At 52.2% G+C, this 20143-nt stretch overlaps 2 protein-coding genes across 2 annotated transcripts; one reads left to right on the top strand and one right to left on the bottom strand.

Moving 5' to 3' along the window:
* The first annotated feature begins 6605 nt into the window (after window positions 1-6605).
* Window positions 6606-9167, top strand: FRAT1 (FRAT regulator of WNT signaling pathway 1). The gene has a single exon (XM_080823557.1). The coding sequence runs from the start codon at window positions 6752-6754 to the stop codon at window positions 7595-7597; it is 846 nt and encodes a 281-aa protein (XP_080679683.1). The 5' UTR covers window positions 6606-6751; the 3' UTR covers window positions 7598-9167.
* An 8226-nt stretch (window positions 9168-17393) lies between these two features.
* Window positions 17394-19662, bottom strand: FRAT2 (FRAT regulator of WNT signaling pathway 2). Its single transcript, XM_080823502.1, has one exon. The coding sequence runs from the start codon at window positions 19508-19510 to the stop codon at window positions 18806-18808; it is 705 nt and encodes a 234-aa protein (XP_080679628.1). The 5' UTR covers window positions 19511-19662; the 3' UTR covers window positions 17394-18805.
* Between the last annotated feature and the right edge of the window lie 481 nt (window positions 19663-20143).

Below are 20143 nucleotides of genomic sequence, written 5' to 3'. Positions count from 1 at the left end.
CTTGAAATGACTCAGTCTAGTTCCCTAGCACAGCTCCAACAAATCTCCAAAAACTTGGGGGACATCTGGGTGACTCAGCCGGTTAAGCATCTGCCTTCAGTTCAGGTCATGATCCCAGGGTCCTGGGATGGAGCCCCACATTGGACTCCCTGCTCAGCGGGGAGTCTGTTTCTCCCTCCCCCTCTGCCCCACTGTGCTCTGTTTCTCACTCATGTTCAATCTCAATAAATAAATAAATAAATAAATAAATAAATAAATAATCTCCAAAACTTGGTACCTTATAACAATAGAAATTGGGCGCCTGGGTGGTTCAGTGGGTTAAAGCCTCTGACTTGGGCTCAGGTCATGGTCCCAGGATCTTGGGATCGAGCCTGCATCAGGCTCTCTGCTCAGCGGGGAACCTGCTTCCCCCCACCACCCCCTCTCTGCCTGCCTCTCTGCCTACTTGTGATCTCTGTCAAATAAATAAATAAAAATCTTAAAAAAAAACAATAGAAATTGATTCTCTCACAGTTTTGGAGGTCAAAAGTTGAATATCAAGGTGTCAATTAATAGGTTTGTTTCCTTCTTGGGGACTCAGAGAAAGAGGCAGCTCTGTGCTCTCTGTAAGCTTCTAATCACTGCTGGCAATCCTTACCGTTCCCTGGCTTGTGGCGGGATCTCTCCAATCTCTGCCTCTCCAGACACACAGCATTCTCCCTGGGTGTCTCTGTGTCCAAATTTCCCTCTTTTATAAGGAGGCCACAGGGCACCTGGGTGGTTCAGTCATTAAACGTCTGCCTTCAGCTCAGGTCATGGTCTCGGGGTCCTGGGATCGAGCCCCACATCAGGCTTCTGCTCAGCGGGGAGTGTGCTTCCTTCTCTCTCTCTGCCTGCCTCTCTGCCTACTTGTGATCTCTCTCTGTCAAATGAATAAATAAAATCTTTTAAAAAACAAACAGGGGCACCTGGGTGGCTCAGTGGGTTAAAGCCTCTACCTTCAACTCAGGTCATGATCCCAGGGTCCTGGGATAGAGTCCCACATTGGGCTCTCTGCTTGGCAGGGAGCCTGCTTCCTCCTCTCTCTGCCTGCCTCTCTGCCTACTTGTGATCTCTGTCAAATAAATAAATAAAATCTTTAAAACAAACGAACAAACAAAAAACTAAAAAAAATTACAAAATAAAAATAAGGAGACCAGCCACTGCTCTTGAGTCTACCCTCATCCAGTTTGACCTCATCCTAACTTGATTACATCTGCACAGACCCTCTTTCCAAATAAGGTCCCATTTGCAGGATCCTGGCAGACAGGAATTTGGAGGGGACTCCATTCAACTCAGTGCACTCTTCAAGTTTCCACCTGCCCTGCTGCGTCCCTCTCAACCTCATTCTGTCTTGGGTCCTTTCTGCTTTTATAAACAGCAAAATATTTCACACTCCGGAACCCATGCTCGCCCAGAGCCGTTTATCCAGTTTAACCACCGAGTTACAGACCCCGCTGCTCCTAGCACCCTGCTTAACCAGCGGTTATCGTCCCTGTCCTATCAGCAGCCTCAAGACATTTTCAACTTCTGATTTCTCCGTTTCCACCTTCCTCAGCTGCTACTCTGCTGAGAGGTGTTTAATATCTCATTAGCACCTCTTCACAGCTCGGTGTGAATCCCCTAATCTCTTAAATTCTCTGTGTACAGGGGCGCCTGGGTGGCTCAGTGGGTTAAGCCTCTGCCTTCCGCTCAGATCATGATCTCAGGGTCTTGGGGTGGAGCCCCGCTTCCCTCTCTCTCTCTCTGCCTGCCTCTCTGCCTACTCGTGATCTGCAAATAAATAAAATCTTTTAAAAAAAATTATCTGTGTACAAATCCTTCCTCCCCAACCAGCTCAGCTCCTAGAGCCTCCAGGTCTGGGTACTGGGCAGCAGCGAAGGGACTGGTAAGGAGGGGATCCCGTGTTTGCCTTGCTGCTGCAGAGGCCCATCGCTCAGCCCTCAGGGATGCTGCTGGCCTCTGAAAACAATGTCAAGCCTCATTCCTGCACAGAGGGGGCAAGAACTTAATCAAGCTGCAGCAGACTGTCTACATCCTTTCTGCACTGGAGAATGAGTCTACATGGTTCCCAAGCCGGGTGACAGGGAACCCACCAGCCGGGTGTCTCCTGACTCCCTTCCTTCTCACTGGCCAGCTCTGTACCTCCCAGGCCTCTGGGTAGTTCTCAAGGAGAGTCATAAAATTAACCAACTCTTTTGTGTGGCTTATCTTTTGTCTAGCATTTGATTCTAAACATTGTCCGTCAACAAAATTGAAAGAATTTGACCATGATCTATCCTATTACCCAGCACCTAGATTCTACCATTAATATGTTTAGCATTTAAAGAATTGACATATACTTTTGAAGTGTCTGCTTGTGCTTTTTATTATAGTCACCACATTGTACAAACATCACCACTAATACCGAAACACTTTCATCACCCCACAAGAAATCCCCTACCCATTGGCAGTTAGTCCTAATTCCCTTCTCCTCCCATCCCCTGTCAACCATTAATATAATTTGTCTCTATGGATTTGTCTTTTCTGGACATTTCATATAAATAGAATCACACAATTCGTGGCCTTTTGTGTTTCATATCTTTTATTTGGCAAAGGTCTTCAGGGTTCTTTGATGTTGTAGCATAGAAGAGTACTTCATTCCTTTTTATGGTGAATAATATTCCATTGTATGAACAGACTACATTTCATTCTTCCATTCATCAGCCAATGAACATTTGGGTTGTTCTACTTCTTGGCTATTACAAATAATGCCATGAACGTTTCTGTGCAATGTGTCGTGGGGACATAGGTTTCCAATTCTCTCAGGTACATATCTAAGGAGTGGAATTGTTGGGTTGTATAGTAACTAACGTTACATTTCACTCTTCGTGCTTTACCCTGTATCTACCTGTCTCCTGTCTCAACCATCCTTCTAACCAAATATTAATCCATCTCACATTTGTTTACACTTGAGAATAAGTTGCAAACATCAGTACACATCACCCCTAAACTCATCAGCATGGCTATTAACTAGAATTCTAGTATTTGTTTAGTTCTTTTCTTTGCAGGTAAAATGTACATCCAATGAATTCTCTGTGTACTATTCAATGAGTTTTAACACATGCATATGCCTATGAAACCCGACCATCGGGCCTCTTCCAATCCAGTCTTTGCTCCCACACACCCTCACCAAAGGCAATCTGTCTTCTGATTTTTTTCCCACCAAAAGTTAATTTTGCCTGTTCTGGAACTTCATATAAACAGTCATATAGTACGTGCTCAGTATACAGTCTCTGAGATGCACCCGTGTTACCGGATGTAGCAATATTCCAGTTCTTCCGGCTGTGGAAGAGGATTCTGCCACCATCACCAGGGGAATGGGCCATCATTGAGCTGCTGTTTTTATGCTGTTTCTAGCTTTTATGAATAAAGCTGCTATGCTCATCATCGGCCATCGGCTGCAATGTGAACCTAAGTTTTTATTTCTCTTAGGTAAATGCCCAAGATTGAAATTCTTTCATCAGGTAAGTATATGTTCAGCTTTCTAAGAAAACTCCAGACCTCTTCCCAAAGTGGTTGTACTATTTTTCATGCCCAAAATGATGTATGAGGGACACCTGGGTGGCTCAGTCAGTTAAGGGTCTGCTTTAGGCTCAGGTCATGATCCCAGGGTCCTGGGATGGAGCCCCACATTCAGCTCCCTGCTCAGAGAGAAGCCTGCTTCTCCCTCTCCCACTCCCCCTGCTTGTATTCCCTCTCTCGCTCTCTGTCCAATAGATAAAATCTTAAAAAAAAAAAAAAAGTAACGGATTAAAAAAGAAAAGACACATTATTTTTTTTGTAAATGTATGTGGTTTACAAACATTGAACCAAAGAATAAAAACACTATTTATTTCCATTTAAATTTCTAAATAATTAGGTTCAGAATATTGTAGCTAATGTCTGTCTGTCTTGACCATACTTTCAAAAGAATAATGATTTAAAATGAGGGGATGCCCTTTCAAGATAAAAAATGCTCAACAGGGGTTCCTGGGTGGCTCACTTGGTTAAGCATCCACCTTCAGCTCTGATCATGATCTCCAGGTCCTGGGCTCTAGCCCCACATCAAGCTCCCTGCTTTCTCTCTTTCCCTCTGCCCCTCCTCCCTGCTCATTCTTTCTCTCTCTCAAATAAATAAATATCTTTTTTAAAAAATGCTCAATAAGCCAGGAATAGAAGGGAATGTCCTCAACCTGATGAAGCCATCTTTTTATAAAAACCCACAGCCAACAACATACTTGATGATGAAGGACTGAAAGACTGAATGCTTTTCCCCTCACCATTTCTACCCCACATTGTTCTAGGGGTTCTAGGTAGACAATTAGACCAGAAAGATAAAAGGCTTCCAGACCAGAAAGAAGTAAAACTAACTTTATTTGTAGATGTTATGATCATATAGAGAGAAAATCCTCAGGCAGTTACTAAAAAGAAGTAATGAATTTTATGACATCCTGTAGAAGTCCAGATTTCTGGGGCACCTGGGTTGCTCAGTGGGTTAAAGCCTCTGCCCTTCGGCTCAGGTTGTGATCCCAGGATCCTGGGATCGACCCTATGTCAGGCTCTCTGCTCAGTGGTGAGCCTGCTTCCTCCCTCTCTCTCTGACTACTTGTGATCTCTGTCTGTCAAATAAATAAATAAAATCGTTTAAAAAAAAAAAAAGGGGGCGCCTGGGTGGCTCAGTGGGTTAAAGCCTCTGCCTTCGGCTCGGGTCATGATCCCAGGGTCCTGGGATCGAGCCCCGTCGGGCTCTCTGCTCAGCAGGGAGCCTGCTTCCTCCTCTCTCTCTGCCTGCTTCTGTGCCTGGTTGTGACCTCTGTCTCTCAAATAAATAAATAAAATATTAAAAAAAAAAAAAAAAGAAGTCCAGATTTCCAGAATGTAAAAATTCACTGGCTTTCTTCAAACTCCCTCCTCCTTTATCCCCACATTCTTCTCTCCACGCTTGGCAAGAATAACCCAACTCTTTTTTTTTTTAAGTTCTTTTTTTTTTAAGATTTCTGTTTGTTTATTTGACACAGAGAGAGAGAGAGACCACAACTAGGCAGAGAGGCGGGGGGCGGCAGGGGGCAGGCTCCTGAGCAGAGAGCCTGATGTGGGGCTCAATCCCAAGAACCTGAGATCATAACCGGAGCAGAAGGCAGAGGCTTAACCCACTAAGCCACCCAGGCGCCCTAACCCAACTCTTTTTAAACAACCACCCACCTAATCCCTCCATGCCATCCCTCCATGAAGGTTTGCTCCTGTTATTACACATCTTGGAACTGCCCACCAAAACCCTTGTTTCTCTTCATCTGGACCTCAGAGTTCCCCTGGCACTCCGTTTCTGAATTAGATTACTGTCCTGTTCAGTATTTTAAGCAGCTCCCTACTGCCTGGCTTCTGTACTTGTGTGTACATGTATTGTGGCTAATTTTTAAAACAGCTTTATTGACATACTTTACATATGAAATTCACTCAGTTTAAGAGAACGTTCAATGATTTTTAGTAAATTTACTAAGTTGTTCAACCATCACCATAATCTGGTTTTGAATATTTCTCTCACCCTAATAATATATCTCCCCTGGTTGGCTCCTAAGGACTGGACCACCAAAAGTCTACCTACAAGCTTAGAGTTTGGAAGTTAGGCCTGAGGGATTTGGGATTTTGAATAAATGTCTAACATCTCCAGGCAACAAGACAGTAAAGGATAATTTTTCCATCCCTCCTCCTTTAAAAAAAAAAAAAAAAGGAAGTCTTGGTTAATCATTAAGCCAACCACAGTCTCTTTAAGGGTTAAACTCATCCACATCTCCATTATCATCCAAATAGTTCATTTTCCTCTCCTGCTTCCCCCTCCAAGAGGATACTCCCCTACTGAGCTGAGGCATTCTTTAGAAGAACTTTCTAGCTCACTTCACACCCCCGCCCAAGACCAACGACCTCCTCTCTCCAGGAATGCCAGCCCCGGTCCAAGCCCGCTTGTACCCATGCTCCCGGTCAAGAAACACTCACTCAGGCCTTTCTTCCCAATTCTAACTCTGCCACGGCTTCCCCCGTCCCCGCCCCCACTCCTATCGAACCGCTAGGGCCCGGTCTTCCTTTTCATCCCTGTCAGCCTCGTTTCCCTAATCTCCAGACAGATCCCGAGCCTGAGATCTCCATCCTCGCCTCACTCGCCGGGTCGGCACTTCCCAGACGCTGGCACCCGCACCTCTAACGCTCAAATGCCAAAACCAGACGAGTTGACGCGCCTAGAGGAGGGGCGTGTGTGGGTGTAAGCGTCGGTGCTAGTGTGTGGAAGAAACCAACTAAGCCCACGCCGGTGTTCCTTTCCGGGAAATGCCACCCACGCCCAGCCGACAGAGCGAGCATCCGCACCCCAGCGCCTCCCGCACACACCACTCCGGGTTGACGAGCTCAGAAGCAGCTAGGCTTCCCCCTGCACCCGGGCCCAGCGGGCGCCCCGCCCCCCAACGACACGGCGCACCCCCGGCCCGGCGCGGTGGTAGGGCCCGGCGGCGACGTCACCCATTGTTTACAAATCACCCCGAGCCGGTAGGATTCCGGCTCCCGCGGCTGCAGGCGCGCGGCGCGAGTGTCTGGTGGGCTCCCGCTTCCGCGTCCGCCCCGGCCCCGGCCCGGGCCCCGCTTCGGCCTCACCCCTGAGCCCCGCTCCGCCGCGACCCACCGAGTCCTGCCGGCCGCCGAACTCCGGGCGCCCGGGCGGGGGGCCATGCCGTGCCGGAGGGAGGAGGAAGAGGAAGCCGGCGAGGAAGCGGAGGGGGAGGCGGAGGAGGAGGAGGAGGACAGCTTCCTCCTGCTGGAGCAGTCGGTGACGCTGGGCGGCTCGGGCGAGGTGGACCTGCTGGTGGCCCAGATCGGCGAGACGCTGCAGCTGGACGCGGCGCAGGACAGTCCGGCCTCCCCGTGCGCGCCCCCGGGGCCGCCGCTGCAGCCCCCGCGGCCCCCGGCGGCCGTGCGGGCGGACAAGGCCCGGCCGCCGGCGCTGCCGCTGCTTCTGCCGCCGGCGCCGGCCGAGCCGGTGGGCCCGGCGCCCCCGGGGGCCCTGCGCTGCGCCCTCGGGGACCGCGGCCGCGTGCGGGGCCGGGCTGCGCCCTACTTCGTGGCCGAGCTCGCCGCAGGCCCCAGCGCGCTGTCCCCACTGGCCCCTCAGCCCGGCCTTGACGGGCCTTCGGGAGCAGACAAGCTGGGCGCCCCGCAGCCGCTGTCGGGCCCGTGCCGCCGAGGTTGGCTGCGGGGCGCCGCCGCCTCCCGCCGCCTGCAGCAACGACGCGGGCCCCAGCCCGAGTCCCGCACCAGCGACGACGACCCGCACCGGCTCCTGCAGCAGCTGGTGCTCTCGGGGAACCTCATCAAGGAGGCTGTGCGGAGGCTTCATTCGAGACGAATGCAGTTACACGCAAAGCTTCCCCAGCGCCCGCTCACCGGGCCTCTCTCGGCCCCAGTGCATGAGCCCCCTTCGCCCCGCAGCCCTCGCGCGGCTTGCAGCGACCCCGGAGCGAGCGGGAGGAGGGCGCAGCTCAGAACTGGCGACGGCGTTCTTGTCCCTGGCAGCTAACACCCCGGGGAGTGGCCACAGCGCCGGCCTCTGCCTGGAGGGCAAGGCATTCCCCTGAGGGCTGCATCCCTACTCCGACGGGTGAACTCGCGTTTTTTGGAAGCGGGAAAATAAGCTAATGCAGACGGGGAAAGGAAAAACCGCGAATATTTTCGTGGGGAACTAATGGGGGACCCCGATGCGTTTGACAAAACCGAAGGACTTGGCCCTCTTTGAGGCGGATTACAGAACGCACCTCAAGCTCACATTCAGTAGTGCTCCTTATTTGGCGTGACGAGTCCCAGCGGCGTAGCGTGAAGTTCCACGCAACCTCTCGGGGCCCTCCAGCCCGGCGACCATGTGGCCACACTCCATGCGCCTCAGGATCGCCGAGCGCCCAAAGGACGAGGACGATCCCAGTTACTTGCTTTACCTTTTCAGGGCTGGTTCCTGATCCACTGGGGGGAGGGAGGGGAACAGGAGTAGACCATCATTTCAGGAAGAACCTCAAACTGCCAGACTTGAAAATTTACGACTCTTTAAAAAACCCATCTCGCGTCTTGTGGGTGCTGGTTCTTAATACAAAACACGCGGTACCAAGAAAGGACCATTTGGGGAGTTGGATAGGAGTAACGCGTGTTCTGCCTCCACTTTGCAGCTGGCTGCTGTTCTCAGAGCGGCAGGGGAAGGGCCCGCGCGCGGTGGGGATGGGAGGCGGGGGCGAGCGGTGCTGCTGCAGGGTTAGGTGAAGCTCGGAGAGAACCCTCCTTCCTCTCTCAAATGTTTGCGCAGCCGGCCCCCTCCTCCTCGGGTTCAAGGTCACCGTTTCCTCCGCGGCCGCAGGGTTCCCGGGCTCCAGTAGTGCACAAGAGTTGCCGGGTTGTGCCTGTACTCGGGAGAAGTGCTGGGTGTTCTGCAAGTGCTGGAGTCTCTTAAGGACACGCGCACCGCGGCCACCGCGGGTGTGGGGAGGCGGGGACATGCCGGGCGCCGGTGCCTTCCGCGGCGGCCGCGCCCTGGGCTTTCATAGCAACGGCCCAGTCTTACCTTGGGTCCCGGCACTCCCCCGCCCCTCGGCTCTGCTGTCCTACTCCAGGCGGGTGGCGCTGGCGCTCCTGGGGGCCCGGGCGGGGGGTTGGGGAGATGCCACGTGACGGGCACTCCGGGGACACAGCCTCGCACCGCAGCTTATAATGGACTCTCCGGGGCCATTTGCAATAACAGCTGCAATTCCCTGGATAGACGGAGTTGATTTCCTCCCTCTGCCCCTCCCCCAGCCATGCCAGCTCGCCTTTGTAAGTGAAGGAAACCGAGTAGAAAATGTGACCCTCCAAACGGAGAAGCTGCAGGCTTTGCCATTGTGAAGCGTGGTGAAGTGTTTTTAACATACTGTTCGCTTACTCTGAGGGATCGAAAACCGTGTCGTTATTGTTTTAGTTTTAAACAATTCAATGGCTTGTTCATCGTCCAGATGTGGCTGTTGAGGTATCTACACTTCGCACCGGAGTGTCAGGAATTGTGGCTGTCCTGATTATAGGATTTTAACTTAACTGAAATACTTGTTTTTAATAAATGCATTGAGGTTTTTGTTAGGGTTTTTGTTTTGGTTGGTTGGTTGGTTTTATCTTATTCTTGCCTTGGGTGGGAAAGATGCACAAAACACATTTCTCTAATCCATAAACCTAAAAACACTTGGAATCCTTGTCAGCTTGCCTTGGGGATGGTAATTAGAGCGCCTTTGTGTCTGAGCAGCTCACTAGTTAAGCAGGGTCTGTGTGGCTGGGTGTGTATTGGTGCTGGCAGGAAATTAAATGAAAGTGAGGTCAGGTTTGGGACCAATCCCATTCACTAAAACCTTAGAGCCTTTTGGATTACTAGTCCATGATGGAGATGTTTTATGAAGCTGCCTCTTACTGTATCAGCAGAGGACATCAGATCAGCCCATCACGGCAGACTGGGAGGCTCCTCACCTTTTTTTTTTTTTTTTCCCCTTCCGTGGTCGTTGAAGTGGACTTGTTTCACAAGGCAGTCCTTAAGGCTGGGGCAGCTCTTGGTTAGGGGCCGATCAGGATACAAACCCACGGTGGGAAAGCTGGCTGGCAGTGTCTGAAAGGACTCCTCTCTTTGCCCTTGGCATGTTTGTTGCCATTCTCTCCCTAAGCGGTGACCTAACAGCCAGTCTCTGTCCCTCCCTTTCTGAGTTACTTCAGTCTGTTCCCTCCTGGAAGGAGCCACACTAGGCGACAGATTACCCAGGGTTTGAGGCCACTTATTAAATGGGGTCCTTGGACAAGTTGCTCAACTTCTGTGGTCTCTGGTTTCCTCATCCGTGCAACAGAGAAGTGAGATGAGGAAAAGGTTCTCGGCAACTGGCATGTACTGGAGATGAACAGTCTAGTCCCTACTCCTTCCTTCCCAGCACTGCCCCTTGGCAACCAGACGACGACTGGGTCCTCGGTTTCTCATGAAAGAAGAGCATGCCATCCATGGTTCCAACAATGCTTTCTGGATTGACTGCTGTATGATACAGTCTTAATTCTCTAACACCTTTTCAGACTCTGCCTGGTGTCCGTGCCTCCCCATTCTCTCAAACACACCCACAGCCCCCCGATGGCCTGTGAGAAGTCCCTCCTGAGCACCCCAAGCCAGCTGTTTTCCACCTATCCAGGAAGTGTGGGAGGCTTGTCCAGTGCTGCTCAGTAAGGGAAGGCTGATTACAGAGGCTCTCACACAAATGAGGAGGGGGGGTGCTCCAGCCCTGCAAGTGGCTGCTACCTCTGGGCACTGAGCAGGAGGAAAGTGGTCAGGTGCTGGCTGCCCCAGGCATTGCAGTAGCCCTGAGCTCCTTGGCCCCACTACTTTAGTGGGGATGGGATTTCCTGGACGTCAAAGGGTTAGGAGCAATCCAGGGCTGAACTGGCCCATGATTCGATGCCCCTTGCACAAACTGTGCTGGCTTCTTGTAATGACAGGTTAAGGCTAGACTCAACCATGGGGTGCACACAGTACTACTCCCTCCATAAAAAAGGAAGACAGGAGAAAACAAATGCCTACTATCATGCACTTTAAATACCCTATAGCCCTAAGTGTCCCTCTTTTTAAAAATCCTGCAGCTCTTACTAGTCACCCCCAAATCCTCTTTTGGAATAAGTCAAGGTTCACACAAGTGATTTTAAGTTATTAGACCATTTGATAAGTGGAAAAATAGTCCCGAAAGGGACAGGGCAGAGTGACCTCCTGAAGTCATTTATGAAGTCAAAGGCCTGTGAGAGTCTAGAACCCAGGTCTCTGGGCTCCCAGCTCAGGCCTGTCTCCAGGAGCCTAATAGCATCACACACAGTCCAGTACTGTTCACTGCACAACTCCACACATGAATAACACCCCTGTTGTCCAACATGGTGACCCTGCCCCCAGAACCTAGAAAACCCTACCCCAGATTCCTAGGCTGAACTAGGGAAAGCTAGGTATGGGCTATAACCATTTTCTTACAAAACGTTCAGGATCCTATGAAGACAGCTAGCTGGCCACAGAAAATGTCCTGGACGAACTAACAGACCAAGCTCTAAAGTGAATTAAAAAAATACAAAATAAATTAAAACACAGAAAGTGGCAAATGACAAGCACCATGAGGAAAAGAATGGCCCATCTCACGGAGGACTGTAGAGTCTGCTGCCCCAAAATTTCGTTCTCAATTAGGTGCAAATGCTACAATATTTGGATTCAATTTTCACCCTTCCTTTTTCAGCACATAAGCAGAGACATGGAACGAAGATCAGACACCACTTTCCTATCCAGCAAAGTCTGTGTTGAACCCTGTGATCCCTTCCTTCCAATCAGGAAAGAGTTACCCTGGCAACCAAATTACTAACTCACTCAATTAGCTCCCCCCTCTTCCCCCAATGCTCAGTAATCACAGAATGTCAGCCCGGGGAGAGCTAAGCCTTAGGCGGTCTAGTGCTATTGCCTCATTTAGGCATGGAAGCCCAGAGAGGTTTCCACTCAGAGGTGCCCTCGTAGGAACGCTGTGCAGGCTGGTCCAGGCAAAGGGGCAAGACCCGTCCCACACAGCACGTCCTTCTAGTCTTCCATCCATAACTGAAGGGAGAACAAGTGACCTGCCCTTTACAGTTTCCCAGAAGCAGGAGAGAGACAGGCGTGGGCTCTGCAGGCGGCCCTCCTCTGCCTCCACACAGGCAGCTGTGGGATTTGGGGCAGGGTCCTTAATCTCCATGAGTTCAATGAACTCATCTGCAACATGGGGTAGGAATGAAGCCTACCTGGAAAAATCATGTGAGTGTTCAACTAGATAATGTAAGGAAAGCAAATAGTAAACAAATAATAAAACATCAGTTTTGGGGCGCCTGGGTGGCTCAGTGGGTTAAAGCCTCTGCCTTCGGCTCAGGTCATGATCCCAGAGTCCTGGGATCGAGTCCCGCATCGGGCTCTCTGCTCAGCAGGGAGCCTGCTTCCTCTTCTCTCTCTCTGCCTGCCTCTCTGCCTACTTGTGATCTCTATCTGTCAAATAAATAAGTAAAATCTTAAAAAAAAATTGTTGGATAAGCAAAATAATTAAAAAAAAAACACATCAGTTCTGGAAGCTATTGCATGAAGGCCACTACTTTGTTTTCTGTGGAAAACCCTGCTTTTTAAAAACTTCTTCAATCTGTTTCTTAAAAGGCATAAACCTGGGTGTCTGGGTGTCTCGGTCAGTTAAGCGTCTGCTTTCCCCTCGGGTCATGATCCCAGGGTCCTGGGATTGAGCCCCGCATCAGGCTCCCTGCTCAGCAATGAGTCTGCTTCTCCCTCTGCCTGCCGCTCCCCCCTACTTGTATTCTCTCTCTCTCAAATAATAAATTTTTTTTAAAAAAGAAAAGCATAAACCTGTTTCCTCTGAAGATCAGTTGCTTGAGCTTGCAACCCTGTTGTATAGGTAAGTGCTAAGGCAGGTACAGTAGAAGGGAATATTCAGTATAGAAGAGGTTTAATCTCAAAAGGGTGGCAATCCCCTTGAGCCCAAACCTTGCATGCAGATCAGGATTGGGACTGGTAGAGTAGGAGCTGCAGGGAATATTTACAAAGGGGAGGGTTTGTGCTGAGGACAGCCTGGGACCACGGCTCTTAATGCCCCCATCGGAAAAACCATCCCCTTCTAATTCAGATTCAGTGCTCGGCTGAAGGTCTGCGTGCCCACCCTGTCCACTCCTGTTCCTAATTTGTACTGAGAAAATCATGCAATTTCATCACAGGGAATGACTTTAGAGTTCATTTTGTTCTTACTCTTCATTTTATTTACTGTCATTAGAGGGTTATCTCAGGAGCTCATATGTGAATGTCTTCTTTCCCCGAAAGAGATTAGATAGTCTTTGATGGCAGAGGACAAGAGGAGGAGGAGGTGTTGGGCAGCTTATCAGGCTACTCGGCATGGGGCACGGTCTGAGGTTGGGGAGAACATCCACCAGATCAGCCAGATAGGTTGAATGGCTGTTATAACATCCAGGCACAAGGTGATAAGGGCCTTGGTGGGAAGAGAGGAAAAGACAAGACACACTTTAAAAAGTAAAAAAAAAAAAAAAAAAAAAAAAAAACCGAACAGAAAAAAACAAGCAAACCCATAGGCCCCTGTAGTACGTTGTGGCATCTCAAATGTCAGTTAGTTCTGGAGCCAGACTGCCTGGGTGGCCAATTCTGGCTCTTTCCTTTAAAGCTCCTTCCGGTGACTTCACGTCACCTAACTTCACCTCCAGTTCCTTGTCTGTGAATTGTGGTAGTAATGAAGCCCCCACCTCACGGGATTTAAGGATTCACCGAGCTAATGCTAGTAAAAATGCTGAGACCACTGCCCAAAACATAGCTGCATTGAGTAATGCTGCCTGGGAACTGACATTTAGTAAACATTTGCAGAGCAAACAAACAGGGAGATTTCAACAGACTTGTAGAGCCTAGGGAGTGGGGTGCTTGGGGTGAGGAGCTGTGGTTCCTAGAAGTTCAAGAAGATGGAAAAGGAAGGACAGCAGCTAAAAGGCAAAAACTGGGCCAAGGGATGGATCTGCTCAACCAGGAGGGACCCGTGCTTGCTGGTCTCCAGGAGGGACGTGCAGAGGGAGAAACTAAAGGGAAGACGCTCAAAGGGACAAGACCACCTGGGGAGGCAAGAAGGCACAGCATGCCTTGAACAGCAGGGTTTTGGGGGGGTCAGAGGGGTGGCTGTCTCACTTGACAGCGCCTTATGTCACAAACTGTTCTGCCGCGGTGGGCCAGGGACCTGACTGCTGGCCATCGGAACCACCGTGTATCACCCTTCGTGCCCAGGATCGCTGCATATGCTTGTGTTGTTCCTGTGTGAAGGAATCCTTCTCTACAACTTAATGCTCCAATAGAACGGAAGCTAAATTTGCTCTCAAGGAGTTCATTAACTGCTGTCCCTTATCAATTAACTGACTCATAGGAGGTAAAATTCACAACCCCCAACTGATAGGCTGCTCAGGCAGTTTGTTTGACTTATTGATTTGAGTGGGTTAAAAAAAAAAAAAATCACAAGCTGGTTATCATCTTGTTACCTTTGGCCTGCCTTTTGCCTGTTTCTTTTTTTTACTAAGTAAGATTCCACAACCTAACTTGGTTAAAAATTGATCTCCTAGGTTTTTCTAAAAATCTTCCCCGGACTGGAGTCATAGTCACCTTTCTCCGGACACACCAGGCACAGGACTTTGCTTCAGCGGGGCTAAAGGAGGCGAAGATCTCACCGTGCACATATCCGAGACACACGGCTTCATGGTGCCAAGGAGGGAATGTAACTTCAGGGTGCAAAAAAGATAGTGAAAGTCACTGAGCACGTTCTGATTCCATATACTCTGGACCTAACCACAGAGGATGTATGCAGACATAACGTAGCTACAGCTGTGTGTGTGTGTGTGTGTGTGTGTGTGTGCGCGCGCGCGCGCGCGCGCCCACACACCTGCATAGACACACTCACACAGCCACCATCCCTTATGGTCCACCCTTCAGCCTCCCTCAGTTCTGCTCTTACTTTCCGTCCCTTTCTATTAGTTACTTTTCTTCCAGCCACGTAGATGGGAAGCGTTGGTCTTCATAAAGTACTTCGATGCGAGCCTGGCCCCTGGCAGGCACTGTGTCCATTTGCCAGTGTTAGTACTGCTTCGCGAGGGCCAGCGTCTCCCCGGCTCCATCTGTCCCCCTTAGTTCTCACTGCCGGATCCTTAGCCCAGCCCCGCTCTCTCTCTCCAGCTTCTAGTCATTTTTGAACCACAAGGCTGCTGTCCCTATGGCTTCCCACATGAAACTCCTCATCAAGCCCCATCCCCCCACTCCAACAAGCAGCTTCTGCTTGCCACTTCCCTATTGTTCTGGACCTTCTGGGCTCAAGACTTGCAGAATGTTACCAGGGAAACCTAGGCCCCAGCTCCTTCAGAAGATGAGAGCTGCCTCAACTCTGCTGGCTCCCACACCCCCAATTCTGTGCCCAGCCACTCAAAAGGGCTAGGAATAGCCCAGGCATAGTCATTCCTGGGCCAGGTGCTAGGAATGGGGGATCCCAAGGTGCATCCCCTTGGAAATGGCCATCGCCTCAACACAGAGACAATTGCCCAGGCCCAGGCTTTCTGTATTCTTTGCAAATGGCTGAATCAGTAGCAGGGGCTGTTCGTGAGATGTGTGGTAGGTTCAGGCAGGAGGCAAGAGGATCAGCTCAAGAGCCAGGAGTACAGATCCCACTCTACCACCAATAATTCCTACCTCCCCCCATTATAAAGAGCAAGTAACGTCTTATAAAAAGTGCCCCCACAGTACCTGCCCTTAACAGGTATCAGTTTTTCCCTCTCTCCCTTGCTTCTCAGGTCCTAGAGATCCTCTCTCCTTGTCTGCAGACACAACCCTACCTTCATGCCCGAGTGCGGTTACGGCCGTAATGCGTAAACTGCTGCATCTCAGCCCTATGCCCTCATCCTACAGACAAGCTCAGGTTCTGCAAACAGCAGCCATATACCATTTGTTATCTGTGCCTCTCTGATGCGATTCCTACTACCTTACGGGAAGGCCTTGGCCCCAAACCTGCTGGTTAATTCTTCCAGGATGTCTCAAACCCTGCCCCATCCCAGATCCCCCAGGCCCAGGACCTTGCACATACATGGCTGGCATTTAAGAGAAGTTTGAGAAAAGGGATGTTACCGTGTTAAGGTACTTAGTGGGTCAAGGTCTGTGGGATGCTCTTAAGAAAACTTAATAAATCCAACATGGGAGAAAATGGTGTCAAGAAAGTCTCACATAGGCGGTACAGTATCCTGGACAATCTGGTTGAGGAACAAGAGATCCCAGAATCAGGCTGCCTGGGTTCAAATCCCAGCTCATCCACCTAAAATGTGGTGACTTCCAGCAAGTCACTCAGTCTCCTGGGCCCCATCTATAAAATGGGTCCTCATCTATAAAATGGAGAAAACAGGGGCGCCTGGGTGGCTCAGTGGGTTAAAGCCTCTCCCTTCAGCTCAGGTCATGATCCAGGGTCCTGGGATCGAGCCCCCACATCGGGCTCTCTGCTCAGCGGGGAGCCTGCTTCCCCCTCTCTCTCTGCCTGCCTCTCTGCCTACTTGTGATTTCTGTCAAATAAATAAATAAAATCTTTATATATAAAAAAAGGAGAAAACAGTGCCTACTTCATGGCCCATCAGTTCATGACCTAATGAAATGACAGAGTGATTACCCAGAACAGTACTTGGCACACGTGTGCCCAGCGAATACTACTCCCAGAATAATGAAAGCAGAGTGACACTCTGGTTTAGAAGGCCATGTGGAGACAGACTTCTGGGAGTTAGAAAGAGGGACTTGTAGGGTACAATAGCAAAGGCTGGGGACAGCTTGTGCTCATGGTAGCTGAAGTTAGTGAGGACAAGTTGGGACACATTTAGGAGACAGATAGGGCCCCCCTGGGAGGAAGGGACAGTGGTGGTGCCAAGAATAAGCACTATCACTTTTTGAACATTTATCTCAGACATCCAGATCTTCATTTAATCCTGCCAACCACCCTATAAGTAGTATTGTTTTATTAACGAGAAGGAAAAAGCACAGAGCAGTGACTTACTTGCTCGTTATGACATGGCTGATGAGTCGCAGAGCTGAGTCAAACAGTCACAGAGTACCAGCTTTCCCGGGCGGCCCGAGCGTGGGTGAGTGGTGGGCAGGCCAGGGAGGAAAAGCTGCTAAGCAGAGGACCACCTAATACGGCTGGCTGGCAGACCTCTGGAGCAGTAGGAAGGAACTCAAGAGTTCCATGCCTAGGAAGATGGGCCTGAGGTCAGGAAGCCTTCAGTTCAATCCAACCCCCGCCCGCTCTAACCAAGCCATTTACAAGACCAAATGCATGGCTACGAAACTGTTTTTCCTTTCCTGGCCCATAGCTCAAGACTGGGTCAGTGGTGAGAGAGTTAATAGGGTGGCTTTGCCTGTGTCCTCCCCATTCTTCATCCACAAAAATCCAGATGAAAATCAGCTCCCTCCACCCCCTCCAGACACAGCGAGTCACTTGGCCTCTGCCCTCCAGCCTGGAAAACATTTCTGGAATATGTTATTTCACAAAGGGCACGGAAGCCCATCTAGGAGGTTTCAAAAACCTGGACTTAATCCTCTGATCTCGTGGAACATCAGCCCGGAAACAATGAGGGACCGCAGCCCTACCCACATTCTACACTGCGCAAAGCTGGCTCCCACCATTTGCCCAGGTGCCCCCCCCCCAGGACACTCTCCATTATGAAGATAGCCCCTAGGTGTTTTTCTGCCCCCCACCCTCCACCAAAAAGCCAAAGCACGCTCCAAAACAAAAACCAAATTTATTCAGCAGACATTTTAATTAAGAAATCCTATAAATCAGGACCACCACAATTTCTGACACTCCGGTGCGAAGTGTACGTCAACAGCTACATCTGGAGGATGAACAAGCCATTGAATCTGTTTTTTAAAATTGGTTTAGCTACCTTAAGTGTGGGGGTGGCACTTTACTTAAAGTGCCGTCAAGTTTCACAAGGGTAAAGCCAGCAGGTTCTCCTCTCGGAGAGTCACATTTTGAACACGGTTTCAGTCACTCACAAGAAGAGCTGGTGACAGGAGGAAACTGTGAGGGGTGAGGACCCACACCAAGGCTCAGGCCCACAGCTCCACAGACGGCCAGAACGGAGCAGAAAAACGGCCAGGGTCTCCTCTATCCCATGCAGACACCAGAATGGGTGGAATAAGAAAGTCTGGCTGGGAGGACAGGAGAGACTGTTTATGACTGTTTCTGAGAAAGCTCATGGCAAGGCCAAGAGTGGCCCCAGGGGAGGAGGAGGTGGAGGAGGAGTTCTGGAAAGAGGAAAGCACAGAAAAACACAAATAACTCTCCCCCATTTGTCCATCTCTGCCTCCGTTTGTCCTCCACGGACTCCAAGAGGTAGCAAAGCACACACATGGCTCTTCTTGGAGCAAGAGAAAGAAAAGTCACAGGGGTGAATTTAGCTCTCCCACGAACCCCACAGCCTTTTGCACACAGCAAACTGTGACCTTGAACCACAGGTGGCAAGGTCAAGTCAGTTAAAAGTCCACATTCAACTCCAACTCTACCCACCTTTAAAATTCTCCACCTCCCTCCAACTCCCTAACAGGACCTCCCATCTCCCACCCCGACCAAACACCAATTAGGTGGGAAGAAGGGGGTGATGGCAACCCACACACCAACAAGCTTTGACGTTCTTCTTCCCTCGGCAATTTCTTTGCACAGCAATTGTAGCACCATTTCCACTAAGCTCTTCCACCGGAAAATAAAGAAAATGTATGCGTATCATTCGTTTTCAAGTATTGTTATAAAGCCCTGGCGATACCCGCCCCCTGGAGCCCAATCTTTAAACAATCCAAGTACACGACGCCCCCAAGGGTTAAGTCAGGTACAAGTCGATGCAAGTAGCTGCCACAGTTCTCCCAGTTTATCCCAGGTCCTTGGCGCCGAGGTGGCCAGGGAAATTCTCACGCGGCACGTCTGCGCCCTGGCCGGTGCATTTCTCCAAGCTCTTGTTCTCCGATAGCCTCGCTGGGGCCGGTAACTTCTCGCTTTGAGGTCTCTCCCCACGCGTCTCCCGCAGCCTGGGCGATTACTCCCAGGACGGCGACGGCGGCTTCAGCTCAGTGTTGGGGAGGGCAGGACGCTGTTGGGTCTGCACAGCGGCGTCCTCTTCCTCCTCCAGGGGCCCCGGGTCAGTGTAAGGCGCCGGAGGGCTGCAGGGCGACAGGGTCCAGTCCGCTGCGGCCGCCTCCGGGCCCAGAGGCGCCCGCGGGGCTCGTGGCTGCCACGGCGGCGACGGCTCGCTGGAGCCTCCGCACAGCCTCCTTGATGAGGTTCCCCGAGAGCACCAGCTGCTGCAGGAGCCGGTGCGGGTCGTCGTCGCGGGCGCGCGTCCCGGCTGGGGGCCATCGTCGCTGCTGCAGGCGGCGGGAGGCGGCGGCGCCCCGCAGCCATCCTCTCCGGCACGGCCCCGGCAGCGCGCTGGGGCCTGCGGCGAGCTCGGCCACGAAGTAGGGCGCAGCCCGGCCCCGCACGCGGCCGCGGTCCCCGAGGGCGCAGCGCAGGGCCCCCGGGGGCGCCGGGCCCACCGGCTCGGCCGGCGCCGGCGGCAGAAGCAGCGGCAGCGCCGGCGGCCGGGCCTTGTCCGCCCGCACGGCCGCCGGGGGCCGCGGGGGCTGCAGCGGCGGCCCCGGGGGCGCGCACGGGGAGGCCGGACTGTCCTGCGCCGCGTCCAGCTGCAGCGTCTCGCCGATCTGGGCCACCAGCAGGTCCACCTCGCCCGAGCCGCCCAGCGTCACCGACTGCTCCAGCAGGAGGAAGCTGTCCTCCTCCTCCTCCTCCGCCTCCCCCTCCGCTTCCTCGCCGGCTTCCTCTTCCTCCTCCCTCCGGCACGGCATGGCCCCCCGCCCGGGCGCCCGGAGTTCGGCGGCCGGCAGGACTCGGTGGGTCGCGGCGGAGCGGGGCTCAGGGGTGAGGCCGAAGCGGGGCCCGGGCCGGTGCCGGGGCCGGGGCGGACGCGGAAGCCGGAGCCCGCCAGGCACTCGCGCCGCGCGCCTGCAGCCGCGGAAGCCGGAATCCTACCGGCTCGGGGTGATTTGTAAACAATGGGTGACGTCGCCGCCGGGCCCTACCACCGCGCCGGGCCGGGGTGGGGTGACGCGCGAGCAGGGGCTGGGCTGCGGGTGGTCGCGGGCGGTGCAGGGCCGCGGGAGGAGCCTTCTGCCGTTTGCTCCCAGTACCTACCCAGGAGGGGGTCCCGGGAGCGGGGAAAGCTGCGTACTTCCTCCGCCCGGTAACCAGCACGAAAACACGCCGACTCTGAGGTGGTCTGGTTGGTTTCTCCCACTCGCGGACACACCCACCCACACACCCGACCCCTCCTCCTCCGACGCTTCCTCGCTCCCCACGTGTCAGCAACGCCGGGGCCCGCCCCGCTCCTCCCCGGCGCACCCGCAGTCACCCGGACCTTGCGTGATGGGGGAGGGGAGGGCTCCGCCGGCGGTCCGGCTCCGCCGCGGTGGGGGCAGGGA

The sequence above is a fragment of the Martes martes genome (genome assembly GCF_963455335.1).
Source record: "Martes martes genome assembly, chromosome: 14".
In the NCBI taxonomy this organism is placed as follows: Eukaryota; Metazoa; Chordata; class Mammalia; order Carnivora; family Mustelidae; genus Martes; species Martes martes.
This window is presented reverse-complemented; position numbering and strand designations above follow the sequence as displayed.